Consider the following 17,842-nt stretch of genomic DNA (forward strand, 5'->3'; position numbering starts at 1 on the left):
CCCCCCCCGTTTCATGGGTTTTGTATTTAACTCTTTATTCGCCTAACACACCACTCGCACAAGAGACCACTCATATAGCATGCTTATCTGCCAAGTTCCCTTGGAGGGAATAGATCACATTTGCTGTTATTTGCGCTATAATTCTGAGATTACTTACTGGAATGCCCCTTATGCCGGGTGCACCTGAAGGGCCTGGGATTCCTGGGATTCCGGTCTCTCCTTTTTCACCATCTTCTCCAGGAAGCCCTCGGTCTCCTACACTGCCCTAAAACAGTCACATGCAAAAGCAAAGGTCAAGAGGGGATGGGATCTGTTTATCAAGTTCAACCACCTTGGAAGTGTATACATGATTCTGACCAAACTAAGCCCCTTAAAGCAAAATATACATAGGAGGTCAGAATCCACTTCCAGAGCTAACGCTAACTACGCTACTTCTGGTACATGAGACACCATAGCTGCTAGAGGGCCATGAAAATTTGTGCCCCAGGCTTTTCAGACTTGTCTACCCATGTACTATCTGAAACCAAAGGGTTGAATCGGTTGCCAGATGTGAATTATTTTTTTCAACTTTCCTACCCCTCTAAATCACCACCTTAATCCTTCTGTTTTGTTGCAATGTCTGCATGAAGCCTGCTTTACCAATCACAGGAAACCAGCTTGAAATACATTCCACAATACAGTGAAGGAGTGGTGACAACAGCTCTTTTGGACAGGAATTGTGCGAAGATGCAAATTCTCTGTGCCTTTTGTCTCTGCGATTTCTTATTGCAGCATCAGTGTGACATTGCTGGACAACTTCTATGCACACAAATGCGGCAATGCTGTATTTTGTTATATATTTTGTTTAAAGAAACACAGTACAAAGACGAAGTTGGGACTTTTCAGTTGTTAAAACGTACCTTTGGTCCATCTTTCCCTTGGACGCCATCTTCCCCCGGTGGTCCTGGTACACCCTATTTTTAAGAAGAAATAAATCCAAATGTTGTCGCCTTCAAAAACTGTGGTTTGCAAATACCTAAAATCGAGGTACATTAGCCCGGGGAACAACAGTAGAAGGAACACTATGTGAGGGGTTAGAACAAACAACATATTAAGGGGGATTGCCACTGTCTTCCCACAACTCCAAGACCTGCCCGAAAAGGAGAGGGGATAAACAGGGACAAACTTCCTGAGCATATCTTGGCAGAGTGAGTTGTGAATGACAGTTCAATAGGGATTTCCGCTCCCTATACCTGAGATGTGTGTAGCTGGAGGAAGTGAGCAGGAGGGAAGGGGGGGTTACAGGGGTCTGAACTTTTAAAGCAAGGCTTAGCACCCTCTGCAAAATGGGAAATTTCTATGGGCTTACATCATAATTTGAAATATGTCTGAACCGAAAGGCCTAATGTGTTTATTGGCAAGCAGCATATTCCTTTTACTTATTCAAAACAACTTAACATTCTGGAAGAAATGGTTTTAGGTTGATGACAACAGACTGCTGGCTTTCGTATTTTCGAAAGCGCGATTGGTATTTGCCTCTTTTTCACAGAATGCCCTGGTGCAACCTGAGATTGTAAAGATATATATAAAATCGGGCCCATTAATCAGCAAAGCAATGCTTTCATTATCATTCTATTGGGTTTCAATAATAATAATCATCATCATCATAATCATAATAATTTATTTATACCCCGCCCAACTGGCTGGGTTTCCTCAAGCCACTCTAGACGGCTTCCAACCGAATATTAAAAACAATATAGCGTCAGACATTAAAAACTTCCCTAAACAGGGCCAGCTTCAGTTGTCTTTTAAAAGTAAAATAGTTGTTTATTCTGTCATGTCTTTTTCTAGCCTGAAGATGAGTTCATTGTTTTTGCTTGGATTGAATAACAACATTATTTTAGTGTCTCCACTGATGACCATGTATTTTTGTTGCCTTCATATTGAAGAGAAATCAGAATTATAGAAGTCTAGAATGCAGCAAAACTGTCAAATGCCCACACAGTTGAAAATGAGCTATAATAAACATACCACGCCACACCACAAGGCAGCGATCGCCACCATATCTGGCCATTAGGTTTCCCTCCTCTTTGTCCTTTTTATACTCTATCTATGGGTCCCTTGCTGTGATGTTAAGATTCCAAAAAGTTTTTGTGTCCCACAAAATATTTACATTATTTTAAAAGCTATTTTTAATGATAAAATGTCTTTGTAACTCCATCAAAACCCGTCCAAATGTGCACTTTTATACTTTGGCCACACTCATTTTTACATGCAGCCCTTGAAGGGTTAACCAAAGGGGCAAATTTTTTCGGTCCTTATGCCAAAAAAGGTTAGCCACTGCTTCCTTAGATTTATGTCTCTTCCTCTTACTCAATCCGATCCAACCCACAGTTTGCCACTGCATACAAATCATCAAACTATGGTTTGCGCTTGACCTCCAAACCATAACTGAAAGCCAATATTTTGATGTGATTTCCAATTCTGATTTGGAGGCAAGCACAAACCATAGTTTGCTGTAATCATGAACTATGGTTTGCCCTAAACAGGCTGATGTGAATGGAATTACAGTACACAAGGATAGGAGGGAGGGGAGGAAATGAACATGCAAATCTAATTCATGTAACACTAAGTTTGACAAGTGAACCATTGTGTTCGGGTTTCTTGGACCAATATTAATATCTTTTTCAATGAGGAACAAGGCCCAACCGTGCTCTTTGACTCACATTAGCCAAGACTGAAAATAAAACCAACTCTGATATGAATTAAAATGCCTATTGCAGTTATTCCCAAAACTGTGTTCAAGGCCGCATTGGCATAAGTATGCTACAAGGAAAAAGAAATACAATTAATTAAGGTTTCTTGTGAACCTGTTTCTCTGCAGGATTTACTGCTCTAGCGTTCCCTGCTTCCAATGCATCTCTACTGGGAACAAGTTATTCTTATATCACCAGCTATGACTGGATCTTGCCATTCATTGCTATGGGCTTACCTTCTTCCAATAAAGAGGCACACCCAGATCACTGATGTAAAAACTGATGGGGGAAGGAGGTAAATCTTACTCAAGAATGCTCTAAAAAGTAATCCTATTTAGATGTAAGAATGAAGTGTATTTCCATTTTTCATTCCGGAAAGAAAGAAAGAAACATGTCTCAGTTATGAGAAGTTTGGATAAGGCTGACCTAAAGCCTTCTTATACCTACTGTAGTCCTATTAACATAAGTTTATTGTCTTTTTCAAAAATAAGATACCTACACTAATCATAACTAGTCATATTTAAGCCTCTGCTTCTGATGATGCTGAGAATTTTTCAGGCATAGGAATCCAAGAGTCTCCTTCATCCCTTCTCTGGTTTCATAATTTGCATACCGCTTTGCATTTCTAAAATTCAGGACTCTCTTTAGTTCCAAAATATGTTTCATATTTACCACTTACTCTTAAACCTTGTTCTCCTGATTCTCCAGCATTGCCAACAGGTCCAGCATCTCCCTGTGACATACAACACAAATACATGAAGCCGATGGACTACATAACAGGAGCAACAGAACAAAAGATTATATCTAACACAGCAGAAGTCTTGTAACAAAATAAACCCAAGCAACAACATTTTGGATTTGATATCCCGCTTTATCACTACCCTAAGGAGTCTCAAAGCGGCTAACATTCTCCTTTCCCTTCCTCCCCCACAACAAACACTCTGTGAGGTGAGTGGGGATGAGAGACTTCAGAGAAGTATGACTAGCCCAAGGTCACCCAGCAGCTGCATGTGAAGGAGCGGAGATGTGAACCCGGTTCACCAGATTACGAGTCTACTGCTCTTAACCACTACACCACACTGGCATGCAAACAGTAAACATATATTGTTTGGTTGGAGAACTAAATTGCAAAAATTGGAAAACTGTGAACTTTGAAGTGTTTCAGTTTGTTGGTTCAAGAAGTGAGAATCAGGCAGCATTTTATTAAAATGATAACAAATCAATTTTATCCTTCACCCTTACTTAGAAGTGCGTCTGTTTCCCACATTGCTGGGCTTCAGACATCAATTCGAAACGTTTTAAATTTGCCCAGGCTTTCACAAATTAATAAGGGGTACATCAATAATGTACATATTTCTTTTTAAATTAAACTATTACAAATAGTTAATATTTGTAATAGTTTAATTTAAAACTCTCTCTCTCTCTCTCTCTCTCTCTCTCTCTCTCTCTCTCTCTCTCTGTGTGTGTGTGTGTTTAGTGCTGGTTTATTGCATTTTGTTCGTATGTTTGATTTACATTGCCCTGGGCTCTTACTGAGAAAAGGTGATAAATAAAGAAAGAAAAAATATTTTGCAGGTAGATTTACAACAAGTACTTTAGAATTTTGCAAGCATCTCTATTTGTTTGTCTTATTTATAACCCGCTCAATCAATTATATAAATAGAGAAATTGGCAGCTTTTCTTCTTTCTTTGAACCACAGGGATTTGGTCTCCTGGCATGCATACCTAGCACACAGGCCCATTTTATTTTTAACAACAGCCATTCAGCTCAGCAAGAACATGCCATACTCAGGTGCACCTGAGATCTAATCAAATGTGGCCTGAGAAGCAACTCCCCACCTCTTTCTCCCCATATCCCAGAAGGTCTCCATGAAACAGCAAGCCAACAATTACCTTTGTGCCTGGTTCTCCTTGTGGCCCTGGGTCCCCCTCTGGGCCAGGTGGTCCCTGAATTGAAAACATAAGCAAGCTTATTCACTGTCCACCACTAAATGCTTCCCACTATAAAAGCAAGATGGAGGATCATACAACTAGAGGGGGAGGGATTAAAATTGGAGGTACACTTCTCCCAACAGGTTTGTACGTTAACAGGGGGGGCTTCTACAATGTCCCATAAAAACCTTTCTAAGGTGCTTGAAGACCTGCTCTTCTACAGGCCTTGGTGCCTCTTACCTTGTCCAGGTCAACAATGGCCAATGATGACCCCTTGAACCTGCTTTCCTTTCAGACATGTGTCCTGTTCACATCCCAACATCCTTCCCTATGTGTTGCATAGCTGAACACCTGATAACACACTTCCAACCTCTTTCCAGGAAAACTATTTGCCTGTGTGATAGCCAATGGGCATACTTACATCGGCACCATTCTAATTCACACACCTGTCGCCTTGGAACGCTCAGTTTTGCTGAAGGTGGCTATCCTAAAATTGTATGCATTTCCTCTCTTTTCAATAAACTCATGCCAGACTCCTGGCACTTCTTTGTCCTTAGACCATTGGGGCAAATTCGACCCCGCCTTTTTTATTTCTTTTTAAACACATGTACAGAATGCACACATTATGAAGTGTATGATAACGCTAGCCAGCTTCCCTCCCGGGGCCAGAAGAGGGGCAGCGAGTGACCGGGCTGCCTGCAGCCAGCCACACCCATGTCTTTGTAAGGAGCAGTATCTGCAGAGCACAGTAACTCAAAGTGCAATAAAACAAGGTGTTCCTGTGCAATACTCACTTCAAAGCCTGGTTCTCCTACAGGACCAGCATCACCTTGTTGTCCCCTTGGTCCCTAGTATTAAACAAAAGTTTATGTATGCATGCCATTCAGTTATCTTTTGTAGAAACTAGAACAATTATTTACTACAGCAGCTCTGCTCATAAGAAATGAATGGAAGGATTTCTTTTATAGATCTATACCTGTATCAGAATATATACGAAAATCAGTCTGCTCTAAGGATTATTCTCTTCCAACCTGGACCAGAAATAAGCTTTCTGTCTCTGTTATTCTGTCCTCCTTTTGACTAATACAGACTTTGTTTAGATAGGACGTAATTTGTTTTCTGCTTTGTTTTGTTAAGGCAGCCTGGAATTTAATTAAGTGAAAGTAACTACGAATAACAGCCTTGTTAGTCGTTAGTTCAAAGAAAAGAGTGAGCATTTATTATTATTGTATTATTATTGTATTATTATTATTTTATATACTGCTGACTGTAAAAACAAACAAACCTCAAAGCAATTTACAAAAAAAAGAGTGACTCCCTTTATGCTGCAAAACTAATACATGTTAGCCTAGTGGGAGTTTGGAAACTTTTACATGCAAATTGACTAGTGCTAGTCTTTCACCCGAGTTTGGAAGCTTTTTTTAAAAAAATAACAACATGGGAGGGTGATTTTGTGGAAGAACCCCTGCCTTTCCCTGTCATCTGCATACTTCCCCCCATTATTCTCTTCACCATCCCTCCTCTCTGATTCCCAACAAAACATACAGGATGGGGAAGGGGACCCTTATCAGTTTTATCTGCATATTTACAAAAAACAAAAACGATGCAAACTACCGAGGGTGAATGAAACCCTGTATCTTATTTATTAATTGTTATTTACAATTTTACCCCACCTTTCCTGCCAAGGGTTCAGGGTGGCATTTTATGGTTCTCCCCTCCTCTCATTTTATACCCATAATAAGCCTGTGAAGTAAGTTAGCTTAAAAGGCTGTGGCTGCCCCAAGATTACCTAGTGAGCATCCTGTTTGATGTGAACTGTGGTCTCCCAGAGGTGCCATCGTCTTAAGACAATTGAGGGGCCCCAACACTATATCCCGATGTCACAAGGAGCCAGAGGGCAGAGCCGAACGCCCTCTGAAGAGTGAGGGTGCCCTGATCCCTCAAAAACATATTGGGGCTGGAGGGCCGAAACTGCTTTGGCCCCTAGGAGTTGGCACGCCTGTTCTAGTCTAACCACTAGGCCACATTGGAGCAGGAGGAGAAGGAAAGCCTATGTCGCAAAGTGGGGAAGGCAAATGAGCCCATGGAAAAGCTGACAGAAGGCAGAGAGACAGGCAGGGTAGCAATCACAGACAAAGTTGAAGTGGTGGGGGAGGAAATTCCTCTCCCCTAGCACTACAGTAAACAGGATACTGCTGAGAACTTATTAACAGGTGCCTTCCTGAATTTTAAAACAAGGTCCAAATTACTTCAAGGAATTGGAATTTCACCATTAGGCAGAAATCCATATGGCAACCTAAGCGCTTCGAGCACCTCCGCTGTATTCTGCTGCTTCGGGTGTCATGAAGATTAGGGTTTGATCGAACAGGCGAATGTTTTTTCCATACTATTCCCACGGAGCTCAGACAGGCTTGGCACAGACAGGCTTTCTCATGACTCCAGTGGAAAACCAGAAGTCAAAGCATGTAAGTGAACAATACTGGAAAGCTCAGGGACAACCAAGAACACAAGTGGCCACCAGCACAGACTTTAATGAGGCGGTGTGACACTGAGGTGAAATCCCTTTCAAAGGATAGCCAGTACTACCTAGCAACCTCAATGGAAGGATCTTTGTTATGCACTAAAAAGGGCAGAGAATTCCAGAGCAAATGCCCATCGGTCACGTATGATCTAGTTGAGATTCCTGAATTGCAGGGAGTTTGACTAATGATCCTCAGGGTCCCTTCCAACTCCACAGTTCTATGATTCTATGATTGGTTGCTTAGATGCTGGGTTTCTCTAACTTGGGTCTCCAATTGTTGTTGGACTACAATTCCCATCATCCCTGGCCACTGGTGCTGCTAGCTAGGGATGATGGGAGCTGTAGTCCAACAACAGGTGAAGAGCTAAGTCTAGAACCCTGGGCTTAGAGCATCTTGCCCAAGTTTTTAAGAACACAGAACAAGCACCTCTTTGCTTTTTGTGTTCATCTGCAACGTGCAATTTCCCTAGCAAATCCATTTCAACCTTCTGACACTGGGATAGGCAACCTGTAGCTCCTCAGATGCTGCTGGACTGCAATTCCCATCAGCCCCAGGCCAACATAGCCAATGGTCAGGGATGATGGGAGTTGGAGTCCAACATTCATCTGGAAGGCCTCACGGTCCTCATCCCTTTATCTGCTCACATTTTCCTCCTGAGCTCATGCAGTGAAAATATGCGTGAGGGATTGTCCCACATGATATATAGATAACACAGTCACTCAAACACATTTATCTGTATTTCCCCCCACTATGCTGTGAGATATGATTTTCCTCACCCTCTGCCTGCTAGATTTATATTGTATTTATAGCCAAAAAAAGGTTATGCAACAAATGCCTGCAGGCACACTTCTGAGATAAGTAGGCGCAAAGCCAGACCTTGAAAAATTCACAGTGGTGTAAATCTTAGAACTATATTGCTGATGTAAAGAAACATAGCAGTATATTTTTACATCACTTACTGGGAAGGGTACTTTTTCAGAACAATGAAATCCCAGAAGTAATGCTGACTTTTTGACATGTGAAATAATAGCTCCAGTGCTGCCTCAATCAAGAAGCAACATATTACTGCATGACATATGTTCGCTTTTTTTCTGGATTTCATTGTGTTTACACCTTTCAATTGATTCTACATTATATTACATTTCAAGTAGTTTTAAACATAAATGAAGATCCGTACAGAGAAGAGAACAAGAAGACATTCTTCAGCAAAAGAATGTCTGGTGTTTACAGCATGATACTTTTTGATAAAGTACCAACAGGCCAATTTAATGCAGCTCTAACATTACAGAATGTCTAGAGGCAGAGAGCAACACAGAAGCCACTAACATTAGTATTTAAAAACTATTTATATGAACATGTAATGTAGATTTGTCTACCTCCAAGCAACACAGAGCTGCATAAGAAAAGGAATAGGATTGTACCAACCTAACTTCTGTTGGGTAAGTTTTGCCAAAGCGATGCTCTTAAACTCAGAACTGCTTATGCATGCTGACAACTTCACACAACAATGTGGGTGAACAGCATAATAATACAAACAGTATTTTATACAGCAGCATCAATGCACACAAACATATGAAAGGTGAGCAGGGAGGAAGGGAAGAGGAGAGAACACTGATATTGCCTACTTCAGGGAGGAGGAAGCTGTAGCCCTCTAATTCCCATCATCCCCAGCCAATATGGCCAGTTGCCAGAGATGATGGGATCTGCAGTCCAGCCATATATGGAAGGTCACAGTTTCCCTATCTGTGATCTAAGTGTTCTAGGAGAGAGTTCCCATAAGGGGCACTGCAGTCATTTAAGGATACCATGGAATTTGGGGAGCGTGAGAAAGGTAGAGTTGGAGAAACAGAGGGCATGAGCAGGGATGCACAGCAGCAATGAGAAAATCCTCGATTGTATTGCTCTTCCATTTGCCTGAGTTGTATGTATCTTCCAACCACAAACAACATTAGGTGTCTGTAACATTACTGCAGGCACTGCAAAGTTATATGTGGGGGTGCCAGAAAAAGCAGACTGCTTCATCTGGTGGTGGGTGCAAACGATTAGACTACTACAAGCTCAAGTAGCTAAGCACCAACATGAGTAGATTTTTCTCATGCACTACCACAGGCTAAAATAATCATGTAAACAGACTGCAAGTACAAATTAGTATGTGGGGGTACATGACAGGTTTAGCAGCACAAGCCTATACATGCTTACTCAGAAGTAAGTCCTATTGAATACAATGGGACTTACTCCAAGGTAAGGGTGTGCAAAGGCCTGAAGCCTTAGTGTAGCTCCTTTTACAAGGTCTATTTAATTACAGTGCAAAATGCAACATCTGTTTTCCAAGGAATTCGGCATGGCACGGGAAAGTGTTATAGGAGAAATCATAGAAATCAACTTACTGGTTCACCCATAGGACCACTGTCTCCTGTGTTTCCTGGAGGACCAGGCAAGCCCTAGAAGCAGAAAACCAACAGAGGGGGGAAAAGGTTGTTTCAAATTCCATTTAAAAGGCATTACATTCCTTGGCCTACACAATCAAAACACTGCTCACAAAATCCCTTCAGTGACATTTATGGTTTTCTTCCCAGCTCTTACCAAATTAACTCTTGTGGTTAATTGGTTAGCTGCTTTGCCAATTAGAAACAGAAAAAAGCTGGATCCTTAATAGTATTTGAAGAAATGAACGTACACAAAAACTAAGTTGGTCCGTTAAGTTCAACGGGTCTATTCTGAGTCAAATACTATCCATGATAACTGATAATAAAATGACATTTTTTGCCAAATCAAACCTGGTTATGCCTGCTGTAGCTTGATTTTAAAAAGGTAAAGGGACCCCTGACCATTAGGTCCAGTCGTGACTGACTCTGGGGTTGTGGCGCTCATCTCGCTTTATTGGCCGAGGGAGCCGGCATACAGCTTCCAGGTCATGTGGCCAGCATGACTAAGCCGCTTGTGGTGAACCAGAGCAGAGCATGGAAACGCCGTTTACCTTCCTGCCGGAGTGGTACCTATTTATCTACTTGCACTTTTTGGCGTGCTTTCGAACTGCTAGGTTGGCAGGAACAGGGACCGAGCAACGGGAGCTCACCCCATTGCGCGGATTCGAACCGCCAATCTTCTGATCGGCAAGCCCTAGGCTTTGTGGTTTAACCCACAGCGCCACCCGCGTCCCTTGTTTGATTTTACATCGCATTAAAAGTTCAAAATGAAAGCAATAATATCCTAAAGCAGGTGGGTACAGCAACGAGTTTAGAAGGCAAAACAATGCACCTCTTTTATCCTGTTGAAAAGTGTTTCTTTTCAGGTGTTTCTTCTCTGTAGGTTTTCTTGCTTTCTAGTAAACTATGTATTTCAAATGTTCTTCAAATGAATACAATAAAGACCATGCTTGTGGCACTTTAGAAAGCAGCAGGAAGGGGGCAGCAGATTTCCAAATTAAACAACAACAACAAAACAGCAGGCAAACATGTCAAGTAGATCAATGGCAATGTTAATCAGGATGACTGAAGTCTCACAGTGCATTGCAAACACACCGGCTTTCCCCAAGAAATTTTGAGTTTCTCTAGATTTTTATTTCCCCCTTTTAAACCTATATTCTTTGGAAGTTCTTTCATCTTTTTTAAAATGACTCTCCAAGAAAACCCCACATTTCCATGTGTGACTTTGCCATACTCTCTTACGGAAGACAATTGGTCAAAAAAAATACAAGCTACTTTGCTCGATCAAGCCAAGGTCCAGTATTCTGCATAAAACGGTAATCAGCCACAGATATTCACAAGCGTAGAATGGTGGAGTTCCTATCCATAGGGTACTCAACAGCCAGTTTAGATCCTACACTGCAGAATTGGCTATTCATATAGGGTGGATTTGCTACACAAGCTTCTCTGCTGGTGGGCCCCTGTTGCTGACCAGGAGGCGGAGACTGAGGAGGTCAGTACAGTGCAAACGCACTGGAAGGAGTGCAAGATTGGCTGCATCTGTGTGTTTGCACCATGCCCACCTCCCTGCTGCTCTCCTTCCAGTCAGCAACAGTGACCCTCCTGCTGGAAAAACAGCTGCTTCTGCTAACACTGCCTCTTGTTTGCCATTCTGTCACCCGTTCAAACAGCAACAAATTATTTCCCCTGCCTGCTCCTTCTGCCACTTTTATAACATTTCAAAATCAAATCTCTTTGGAAAGTAAATTTATATGCCTTTTTACTATTATTTTGAGCAAACCACTTGAACTCTGTTAAAGTGCAACCTCACAACTGTCGCCTCCTGTTCTCAAGGTTTTCTTTTACAGTGGAAAGCAGAATTTGATGGCTTCAGTGTGAGCAGAGGATTGGCAGGAGAGGGGAAGTGGTTGTTCAACTCTTTCTTTGCCAAATGCTTATTTGCTCAAACCTGCCCCCCCGGCTGCTTTTCTTCGGGGGGGGGGGGAGAATATGCTGCTGCAATGCTCTTGCCGTACAGTGGTACCTCAGGTTACAGACGCTTTAGGTTACAGACTCTGCTAACCCAGAAATAGTACCTCGGGTTAAGAACTTTGCTTCAGGGTGAGAACAGAAATTGCGCGGTGGCAGTGGGAGGCCCCATTAGCTAAAGTGGTACCTCAGGTTAAGAACAGTTTCAGGTTAAGAACGGACCTCCAGAACAAATTAAGTTCTTAACCCGAGGTACCACTGTATTGGGGAAAGTGTTGCTAGAAGTCTGAAGGGGATTAACTGATGTCAATGAAAGCGTTAAATAGTCCCCTACCCTCCTGTCAAGTCTCTGCTCAATCTGAAGCCACCAGCCACACACACACACCCCCATCCCAAAAAGGAACAATTATTCTGTCCTCAGTAGCAGATAATAATATAGAAGGGAAGCTCAGTTATATCATAACTGATCAACTGAAGATGAAAAATGCAAAATAATACAGGCACACATAATTAGGTTTTGGGCACAATGGCAATATAAAGAATTCTTCTGCCTAAGTATGAAGAACTTACTGCTGTTCCTGGGCTACCTCTTTCTCCAGGGTTTCCAGCTTTGCCCTGCTCAGACAAAATTAAGAGAACGGTAATGTCAAAAAAAATATTATAAGAAGCATCTTGCTACAATTGCAACTGTAAATATAAATGCTGAAAGAACACTACTTCTCTGGCACGTACAATGAGTCCAGGGATTCCTTTCTTCCCTGTGTCACCACTCTCTCCCTGAGGGGGGAAAAAAGGCAATATAAAGCCAATTTATTGTAGATTTACAATGAGAAGTTGACAGTTTCTTCAGTTCGTCTTTTAAATTCCAAACCAGGCATAGGCAAACTCCAGCCCTCCAATGTTCAGGACTACAATTCCCATCATCCCTGACCACTGGTCCTGTTAACTAGGGATGATGGGAATTGTAGTCCCAAACATATGGAGTGCCGGAAATTTGCCTATGCCTGTCCCAAACTATGGGCCTTTTGCCACCATGTACACAGACAGAGAAATGCAGAGATCAATATTCTACTAATAAGTCCCATCAGCACAAGGAATTCTGCTTGAGCCATATGACCTTCCCTCTCCTGCTTTTGTATGTGGGAACCCCAGAACAGATTTAGGGGAGTGGGGGGGGGGAGGTAATGGAAAAACATTCTTGTGCACAAAGAAAAATCTTTGCACTGGTGAAATGTTCACCTTAGTGCTATGCTGAATTCCATCAAGTACCCCATTATTTATTTTAAAATGTATACATCACTTCCACGCTAGTTCACATGAGCAGCTGACAAGAATGCTTAACACAGGAACCACACAGAGCTGAAAGCAACAACATCTCAACAGCCTTTGCTTTCATTCACTTTCTAGCAGCATGATGACAAACTTTCTGAAGTGCAAAAAAGAACAAGTTAATATTACCTTAATACCTTGTGTCCCTTGCTCTCCCAGAGGACCATCCTGGCCTCTTGGTCCCTACAAATTAAGAAACAAATTTCTGGTATATAAAAGGGGCATTTCAGTACTGGTGCAATATTGTGTTTGTGTGTGTGTGTGCGTTAGGGAGAAAGGCTTCTCTCAAGTTGGCAGCATTTCCAGCAATAGCTCTCTTATTGTTTTCATGAAAACAAGTTGTATGGCTGCTGGCATTTTAAGAATAACCCAAAGGCTGTAATCCTATGCAAGGCCCACTGAAATCAGAGGAAGTGGTCCTGAATAGAGAGGGGTGAGAAACTGAAAACGAACCTGCCTAATGTGTACTTTCTGAAACGATATGTGAACTGAAATTCACACATCTTTGAATACTGCAATACAGTTCTGCAAGCAAGTAATGTGTACAAAAATGTACTGTATATGGTAGTGAAAGTATGCATAAAATACATATACTCATGAATATAACATTAAAAAATGCATTATATTGGAGGAAAGCGTTTTGTAAAAATGTGTATATCAGACAACAAATCAACACTAATATGCTGGTGAATTTTCATAATGACTTTTTAAAAATAAAAAAATAGCAAATGAATGTGGAAATGTGGAAAGGAATATGCAGGAAAGGGTAAGGAATTCCATTGCAATTACATCCCTCTTGTTATTTGCTATGGCCCAAATTTCAATTCATTTACATGGAAGGGAAATGTCAAAAGCAAGGCAGAAGATAATGTAATTATTTATACAATGTATATGGACTAAAGAAAACAAGAACAATCAATGCCACAATACCATTTTTTGTACATGCAGATGGATAGCATCCTGCTGCCCCCCTCCCATGCCATTCAAAGCAACTGCACTGTATCTAAAACTATACCCACACACTCACAAACAATTTAATATAAATAAAAGGCTCACAAAATGGCATAGCATTGCTGCTTTTCACTTTTAAAAAAGCGAAGCGCTTCTGTACAGAAGCTGTATAGCAATGAAGTGTACATCCTCCAAAAACAAATAATTAACAAAAAACACAAATTCCATCATGGATCAGAAATACTTCTGTAACCACATTATAAACAGTAGCCATAACTGCAATGATTGCACTATGTAGTAAGCACGATATTTTCCCTGGTGCAAAACATTATTTCTTATAAAATTGGGGGTGGGGGGGTGGGGGAAGTGATCCCATATCCACAAAAATGCAGCCTTGAGGGAACGCGTGGACAATGCGTATACTAGATCAGAAACATGTACTGTGCAAAAAACAAAAACCTGTTTATTTGGAAAGACCCAAGGATAGGAGATTCTTGGGTGGATGAAAAGGGTAGAGAGAAAATGCAAGATGGCAGCAGCACACTGGCTGCACCTCCCAGGTTTCTGAATACTTTCTCCCAGAGGTTCTATAAAATATCCATATTTAAAAAGAAAGGGGGCAAAGAGATATTTACTCATAAAAATATTTATATATCGCTATTTCATTTCAAAATGGTTTACAACAGTATAGAGAAACACAGTACAAATAGTTAAAATCAGATATCAATTAACTGTTGTATTGGAAAAAATGTATTCTTAATTGCCTGCATAAGCTTGGCAGAATGGAAAGGTTTTCAGCAAGTGTTTAAAAGTTGAAATAGAAGGAGCCTGCTGAATCTCTGCAGACAAAGTGTTCCACAATACAGTTGTACCTTGGTTCTCGAATGCCTTGGCTCCCGAACAAATCAGCTCCCGAACTATCAAAACCCAGATGTGAGTGTTAAGGTTTGCAAATGGTTTTCGGAAGCTGAATGTCTGGGGCGGCTTCCAATTGGCTGCAGGACCTTCCTGCAGCCAACCGGAAGCCGCACTTTGGTTTCCAAATGTTTTGGAAGTCGAACGGACTTCCAGAACGGATTCCGTTCGACTTCCAAGGTACGACTGTACTGGGATGATAATGCTAAAGGCTGTTTCTTGCTGTTATCAAGCGAGTCTTGCCAACTCAGGAACAACCAATGATGCTCTTCCATAACATTGTAGAGGAAACATCCTGAAGAGATAGTTAAACCATCAGCCATCACCGCTGCCTGGGAATTCTCTACGGAGAGTGAGGAGAGTCACTCCAAATCAGTTCTCAGGAGCCACCATCACGGATAGTATTTCTAAACCTTTCAGGTGCAATGGGAAGAGGCCCCACATATTCGTTCTAAAACAAACAAGCTGGTTATGTACACCAGGAGGTACCAGGAGTTTGAAACGGAGTATAAACCCCTTTGCTATAACAGACCAAAATAATAATAGGCCTATATTTGGAGTGGACTCTTGGACTTCCCTAAAAAAAAAGAAAAAAGCAGAGTTGTAGTATTTCTATAAATAGCACAGTGTGACTCACTGCTGGCATCCTGCATTTTCAGGGAGTGCACAATGGATGCACTAAGCTACTTGGCTGTGGTCACTTCTGCTGGGCTGTCTGCTGTACGATTCCATATAAACAAAGAAGTCAAAAGCATAACTTTGCCAAACGGCAGCTACTGCCTGCCCCGCCCAGTGCCATTGAGTCAGCTTTGTTTCGAAGAAAAGTTAACAGGATATTGCACACTTAAATGTAGTGTTTATATAGAGTTGTAAGAAGAATTCACATATCTAATATCCAAAAATGTTGCAAAAATCTTCTAGGGTAGATTGACTTCACTGTTCCCATATTGCAAGTGAGGGGCTGAGAGATACCACACTACCTACAAAGTTGACTTAGTGAGTCCAACACCACCTTCCCCCCTGTCCCATTTTTCCATTCCCTCCCCACCTCCACCAAACAGATGCTGAGTGTATTTTGGCCACTAAGGGTAGCCCACCCTAATAAAGAGAACTCAGACGTCCAAATGCCTTTCAGTTTAGAAGGGAAACAGGGCCACTAAAAACAAGACTGTGTTTTCTACGTGCTCAGAGGACCCTCAAGGTATGCGGAAACATACCTGAAGCACAATGACGGTTATTTCATTTCTTTATGCTTTTTGCAGAAAAACAAATCATTTGAATTAACAGCTGTATCTTTGTGTAAGCACCATCTATGCATATATACACCAAACCTATTCTTTTCATCTACATTCAGTATACTAAATGAATATATAGAATTGTAAATTAAAACATAAAAACCCCACTTCAGGATGGCCCGACAAACGCTTGTGAGCTTATACTCTTGGTGGCAATTGAGCATACTGAAAGGCAAGTGGGGCAGCGGAGGTCTAAAGAAGGAATAGGTATATTTCTAGGGCTCCAGATGTTTCTGGACTGCAACTTCCACCATCCTTGACTCCTGGCCATGATGGCTCAGGGAACCAGAAATCAGGCAAACCATGGTTCCATGGACGACAACAATTGAAATACAGAATATTAGGTTAACAGTATCCTCTCTATCATCTCTCTCTCTTTTCTGTATACTAAATGAGGTCAAGGGGTTCTTAAAGTTTGGCAAAAGAGTTCTGAATGTTAACACCAGCTCCTATGTGTGCAAAAGCTTATTAGAATGCACTATACTAGTATCGGTGACTTGGAAGCAATAGCACTGTAAAATAAATAAAACTTACATAATAAATTATTTCCTTCTGATCCTGTTCAGATTACTTAACTTCAGAGTAACCAACATCCAGATGTAAGCTTTTCCGCTACATTTCCGACATGAATTGCAAAACTGGATTTGATAGTACAATCTTTCGGCTCACTCAAATTCCTACTGTTTTCAAAAGTTCTCAACAACTGCATGAGTTCCATTCTTCATGGCTTTCTCATATGGAGGATAGTATTAACTAGTTTGCATGTAATGCAAAGCCAAGTCATGGCATAGCATGAACATGCAAAGATAAAGATAACGTGCTAGTGTATCATTCTTTATAAGTGAAAGAACAATTCCTCTTTCTTGCAGTTTTTTCTAGTTTAGGAAAACTGTGTTCAGGCAGCTTCTTGCATTTTCATTTTCTTAAAGCCAGATAGCCCATCTAACCATTGAGCAGCCCACCAAAATCTCAGAACGTATGACAACTGGATGTGCAGAGTGCAGCTTAATGGAACACGGCTATGGGCAGGGCAGCTTGAGGAAGTGTCATCCATTTTGGGCTTGATCATAAAAGCTTTTAAAATCACTTAAATACTCTTTAAAAAGCTCACTGGTCCTTTATCCATACCCAGGAAGGAAATCTGCATGTGGAAACAGACCTTCACCTGTGATTTGCCCTGCATAGTGTATTCTATGTGTAATAGAAAAAAATGTGGATTCAGAACCCAGGAGTATCCAGTGTGTTTATCCTACCTAGATTATTGGCCTGAGTTCCTTTCAAAACACCAGTTACAGCTGTAGGGCCTGGAATCATATTCCAGCGCTCTTCTCCTTTATCTTGACAGATGATCAGCTGACTATATCTTCAGATGATCTGAGATATATATATATATTGTAGGCTACAAATCTATCTTACAACAAATAAAATCCTACTACTCACTCTTTGACCTTTGGGGCCCTGTAGTCCAGGAGGTCCTCTTGCCCCTGGAGGACCCTAGAAATTAAAAAGAAGATTTTCAATGTTAATAATTTCAGAAGGCCAGTTGAGGCAGCTAGTGAATACAATTTAATTTTTAGCATAGATAAATGCATTCCAAAGTGCTTCAATACCAGCCAATGGCAATCAATCAATCAATCAATCAATCAATCAAACAAACAAACAAACAAACAAACAATAATCCTCCCATGCCTATTCCAAGTTGCTTAACCAATTAATTTTATATATATTTTTTCCTAAATGGGAACTGATGATGATGTAAACACAGTAAT

At 41.2% G+C, this 17,842-nt stretch overlaps 1 protein-coding gene across 1 annotated transcript in view; it reads right to left on the reverse strand.

Annotated features, from left to right (window-relative positions):
- Positions 1–17,842, reverse strand: part of COL24A1 (collagen type XXIV alpha 1 chain) — a 331,774-nt gene that overhangs the window by 35,541 nt on the left and 278,391 nt on the right. The window contains exons 29-38 of the mRNA XM_081008493.1: positions 17,514–17,567; positions 13,042–13,095; positions 12,316–12,360; positions 12,154–12,198; positions 9,577–9,630; positions 5,462–5,515; positions 4,629–4,682; positions 3,415–3,468; positions 900–953; positions 158–265 (exon numbers count right to left, since the gene is read on the reverse strand). Of these exons, the coding sequence (XP_080864619.1) occupies positions 158–265; positions 900–953; positions 3,415–3,468; positions 4,629–4,682; positions 5,462–5,515; positions 9,577–9,630; positions 12,154–12,198; positions 12,316–12,360; positions 13,042–13,095; positions 17,514–17,567 (576 nt within the window). The remainder of the gene's footprint in view (positions 1–157; positions 266–899; positions 954–3,414; positions 3,469–4,628; positions 4,683–5,461; positions 5,516–9,576; positions 9,631–12,153; positions 12,199–12,315; positions 12,361–13,041; positions 13,096–17,513; positions 17,568–17,842) is intronic.

Source organism: Podarcis pityusensis (assembly GCF_964106645.2).
Source record: "Podarcis pityusensis genome assembly, chromosome: 6".
NCBI classification, from domain to species: Eukaryota; Metazoa; Chordata; class Lepidosauria; order Squamata; family Lacertidae; genus Podarcis; species Podarcis pityusensis.